General features: G+C 43.7%; 1 protein-coding gene across 2 annotated transcripts in view; it reads right to left on the bottom strand.

The window, feature by feature from the left end:
• Window positions 1–5,088, bottom strand: part of PHLPP2 (PH domain and leucine rich repeat protein phosphatase 2) — an 88,358-nt gene that overhangs the window by 13,602 nt on the left and 69,668 nt on the right. For both annotated transcript variants that reach the window (XM_011961872.1, XM_011961881.1), the window contains 3 exons: window positions 4,910–5,020; window positions 3,560–3,754; window positions 1,276–1,507 (listed from right to left, as the gene is read on the bottom strand). In XM_011961872.1, the coding sequence (XP_011817262.1) occupies window positions 1,276–1,507; window positions 3,560–3,754; window positions 4,910–5,020 (538 nt within the window). The remainder of the gene's footprint in view (window positions 1–1,275; window positions 1,508–3,559; window positions 3,755–4,909; window positions 5,021–5,088) is intronic.

The following is a 5,088-nucleotide window of genomic DNA, read 5'->3' as shown; positions in this document are numbered from 1 at the left end:
GAAACCATCCTGGCTAACACGGTGAAACCCCGTCTCTACTAAAAATACAAAAAAATTAGCCAGGCGAGGTGGCAGGCGTCTGTAGTCCCAGCTACTCGGGAGGCTGAGGCAGGAAAATGGCGTGAACCCGGGAGGTGGAGCTTGCAGTGCGCTGAGATCCGGCCACTGCACTCCAGCCTGGGGGCAGAGCGAGACTCTGTCTCAAAAACAAACAAACAAACAAACAAAAACTAAAAGCTCTGCAAAAAAACACTGTTAAAAGAATGGAAAGACAAGCCCCAGACTGGGAAAAAATATTTGCAAAACATGTATCTGATAAAGAACTTGTTTCCAAAATATACAAAGACTTTTTTTTCTTTTTTTTTTGTTTTTTGAGATGGAGTTTTGCTCTTGTCACCCAGGCTGGAGTGCAGTGGCGCAACCTCGGCTCACCGCAACCTCCGCCTCCCGGGTTCAAGCAATTCTCCTGCCTCAGCCTCCCGAGTAGCTGGGATTGCAGGCATGCGCCACCACATCTGGCTTTTTTTTTTTTTTTTTGTATTTTTAGTAGCAACGGGGCTTCTCCATGTTGGTCAGGCTGGTCTCAAACTCCTGACGTCAGGTGATCCACCCACCTCAGCCTCCCAAAATGCTGGGATTACAGGCGTGAGCCACCGCGCCGGGCCTACAAAGACTCTTAAAACTCAACGATACAGAAACAAACAATCCAATTTACAGTTCTCAAAATATCTGAACGGAATTCCGCTTTGTGATAAACAATGTTCACAAGTAATTGCTAAAGTTTCTCTGAGAGCAAAATGTTAATTTCTAAAAAAGGAGAAAAGCTATAAAACAGTAGAAACACTGATGTTTCATTACCAAAACAGAACACCAGAGCATACTACACCACATAAACACAGAACATTTTGAAACTTTGCATTTCAGAATGGAGATGGCAAACTAGAGAACTCTTTCTTCTATGTAGAATAACAAACCAGATGAGCTGGAAATTAGCTAAGGGGGACATTTAACATCCATTTTACAAGCTAGCTATCAATATACAGGATGACAAATCAAGATTTTGTATTTCTAATTCACTTTGCTTCTTCTCTGTGCTAGTCATTGATCAGATTTTCTTCTAGTACTGTAGCTGAAACCATGTGAATTGAACTTTTATCTGGATTGGATACAATTTATAGGGCGTGATAGGAAGAAAATGGGCATTCATCACCTCTACACAAAGCAGCCTCCACTGGATCTGGGAAGTAGAAGTGACTGGCAGGGAGCGGAACACACCTCTGTGATGATGGCTTTTTGGTCCTTCACCCTTTGCGCCTCCTCTGGGTCCTGCTCCAGGCTGAAGACTTTAGAGAGCGGCACTGGCTTCCCACCTCGGCACAGGACTGCTTGACAAGTGCCAACATTGGCTACAGTCAAGCTAAAGCTACTTGCTGGATCGGCAGTGTCAGGGCGAATATAGCACAGGAGAGCGGAGGAGCCCAACTTCTGGCCAGCCATTCCTAATTTCCTGTTCAGAAAGAAAGAGAAAGAAGACGTGGTGGCTAGTTTTAGAAGAAAGTGGTGGTCCTGCACGTACATCTTTTTTTTTTTTTTGCCATGTGATCGTGAACCAGCCTGACCCTATCCACCTAACTGCACACTTGCTGTGGCTGATGGTGGTGAAGACAGTTCTGCCTTCCATTCTCAGCTGAGGAAAAGGTTTACGAAAGGGAGAGAATCTCCCTTTTGCATCTTTCTCCACAGCTTTTGTGTCTGATCAAAGACTTCCTCATTCAGGGGCTCTCAAACTTTAGCACATCAGAATCCCCTGAGGGCTTGTCAGAACAGGGACTGCTGGGCCCTAGCCCCAGAGTTTCTGAATCAGTGGGTAAGAGGCTGGCCCAGTAAACTGCATTCTAAGAAATTTCTGATGATTCTGAGGCTGCTGGTCCTAGAAGACAACACTTTGAGAACCACTCACTTAGGTTCTAAGTTCCTCAAGGGAAGGACCATGATTCTTGCATTTCCCCCATATGCAGGGCATCCACGCATCTGTACTTGGAAACATTGTTAATGAGGAACAGACACTAGCAAAATACCTAGTTTCAAATCCCAGCTCTGCCATTTTCTGGCTACAGATCCTCAGCAAGCAATTTCTCCAGGAAATTTCTCTGATAAAATATATAGCATGAAAAATACTTGCTACAGTTCCTGGCTCAAGAGTTGCTTCATAAATTGAGTTCCCTTTCCTAAACCCTTTATTTTGCAAAGTTTCCAGTTCAATTATACTACTGAAAAACAGACTCCTTCCTAACACTTCGCTTTTGTTATCACAGATAAAACTAGTTAAAGCTCATCCTGGCTAACACGGTGAAACCCCGTTTCTACTAAAAATACAAACAATTAGCTGGGCATGGTGGCGGGTGCCTGCAGTCCCAGCTACTCGGGAGGCTGAGGCAGGAGAATGGCGTGAACCCGGGAGGCGGAGCTTGCAATGAGCCGAGGTTGCGCCACTGCACTCCAGCCTGGGGGACAGAGCAAGATTCCGTCTCAAAAAAGAAAAAAAAAAAACAAACTAGTTCAAGCTCCAAGCTGTTCCATTTCAACCTGGATTATACAAGTTTACAAACCACCTCTCAGTTGTTCATATCCTTTATCAGTCCACCTGATATGCAAATGCTCCATTACAGTTAGGTTATACAGATATCCTCGACTTAACGATGGTTCAACTTAAGACTTTTTGACTTCACGATGGTGCAAAAGCAATACTGCATGCATTTAGTAGAAACTGTTAGTTTGTATTTTGATCTTTTCCTGGGCTAGTGACATGTGGTACGATGTTCTCTCATGATGCTGGGCAGAGGGAGCGAGCCATAGCTCCCAGTCAGCCACTTGATCACAAGGGTAAACAACCAATACAGTGCCCTGTGTCACCACATGATTTTGCCCAACTATAAGCTAATGGGGTAAGCGTTCCCAGCACATTTAATGTAGGCTAAGTGAAGCCATGATGTCTGGTAAGTTAGGTGTATTAAATGTAGTTTCTATTTACCACACTTTCAAATTATGATGGGTTTATCAGGATGTAACCCTATTCGAAGTTGAGGAGCATCCGTATAGGGTTTTTGCCCTTAAGTGGCTTAGACTTTACTTAGAAGATGAGTTCGGTAAAACCCCAGAAAGAGGTTCCTATGAATCTCCTAAGTATGTGGTTAACTCTTTTGTAGGTCACTGACTCCTTGGACAATCTTATGAAAGCTGACCACCTTCCTCCTCAAAATGTACAACCACATATATATACACACACAACCTTTTGCACATAAATTTTGGGCTTCCCAGATCCTCAGCAGCCTTTGGATTCAACAGAGAAAACAGATGACCCCATGGACTTTTGAAAGAGCCAAAGTCCCCACACTCCATGCTCATATAGAGAATGATCATAGAAGACAACAATGTGAGTTCTTTGCTTGATCCTGTATCCATAATTTAAACCCTAATTTAGACCCTGACCTTTTGGTTTAGAAAGACATATTTTCCAAATGTAGAACTGAGTTAGGGATTTTTCAACCCACCTGCTTACCTGTGAGATACCAAGAAGGTGTTAGCCATGAAAACTGTGTCATTAGTTGACTGCTGTACCTCTTCTAGAAGCACATCTGCCATCGTACACTGCAGCAGGCGTGGGAGCTCCTCGTTTCGGTCCCCATCAAACATGCCATACACAGCTCCCACCCCCTCTGCAAAGTTATCCATAGCCAGCGCTGAGACACACAGCCTATAACAGAAGCATGAGAAACACAATCATCAAAAAAAGTTACTGGTAAAATATTATTCTTCAAGAAGCATTCTTTTTTTTTTTTTGAGATTTTTTTTTGAGAGGGAGTCTGGCACTGTCGCCCAGACTGGAGTACAGTGGCACAATCTCAGCTCACTACAAGCTCCACCTTCCAGGTTCATGCCATTCTCCTGCCTTAGCCTCCTGAGTAGTTGGGACTACAGGCACCAGCCACCATGCCCACCTAATTTTTTTGTATTTTTAGTAGAAACAGGGTTTCACCGTGTTACCCAGGATGGTCTCGATCTCCTCACCTTGTGATCTGCCCGCCTCGGCCTCCCAAAGTGCTGGGATTACAGGCGTGAGCCACCGTGCCTGTCCGGAAGCATTCTTTTAAAAAGTAAGTATTAACTAAAGGTGGTGAAGACTAGAAGCAAATCGTAATCTACACATAAGAAAAGTCCCTAGACGTGATAATTAAGCTACATCTGAAAGAGCTAATGTCCTAAGGAAAGGGAAAACATTCATGGGCAGTACATATTAGCTTTGCAATGCTGCCAAAGCCTGGTAAGATAAAACACTTGCTCTTAGTAGTGACTAAGGATTACTTTTGTCAAGGCCCATCAGCCAAAGACCACCAGAGCACACCTAGGGTTGAAGAAGTTGAGTTTATTACTCCTTATAGCAAATGAGAGTGCACCCCATGGAACCTTGGGGTATACAGGTAAGGGATGCTAAAAAGAACCCACTACAGGGTTTGGACTTTGGTTCAGTCACTTTGGGCAGGGTCTAAGGAAGAGGATCATACCAGACAGGGTGTCATCAGAAAGTGGGGCCATTCTATGGCTGGGTATAAATCTTATCTATAGGGAAGGAAAATTAGCAGAAGGATAAAGCTGTAACTGGTACAGAAAGCAGCATCTACCCATCTTAGCCATGAAAAAGGGTGTTTGGTATTCTGTTGACTGCACATTCGTGTTGTTTTTGTCTTAAAACTTTATCATGATCTCAAAGGGATCTTATCCGACACTGACGTTCTATGATTTGTTTATGTACAACAGAACAACATGGCCTAGCTATTATGAGCATCAGGCCAGTTCTCAGACACCAGGGGCTGCCTTTTTTTTTCTCAGTCTCCATGGCCAATATACTCACTTATTTCTCTGCCCTGCCATCTCAGCCAGTCCATGGCTCCAGAAAGTTGATGTAACTGTAGAATCTGTGGTTGGCAAAGGTTTCTGATCAATTTTCAGGGTTGTGATATGGCTGTGGGAGGTGAAGGAACATTAAACCATATATTCTTCTGTATTTTACAAAAAACTATCCCAACAATA

This window comes from Colobus angolensis, unplaced genomic scaffold (assembly GCF_000951035.1).
Source record: "Colobus angolensis palliatus isolate OR3802 unplaced genomic scaffold, Cang.pa_1.0 Scaffold116, whole genome shotgun sequence".
NCBI lineage: Eukaryota > Metazoa > Chordata > Mammalia > Primates > Cercopithecidae > Colobus > Colobus angolensis.
The sequence above is the reverse complement of the archived record's forward strand: the minus strand, read 5'-3'. Positions and strand labels throughout refer to the sequence as shown.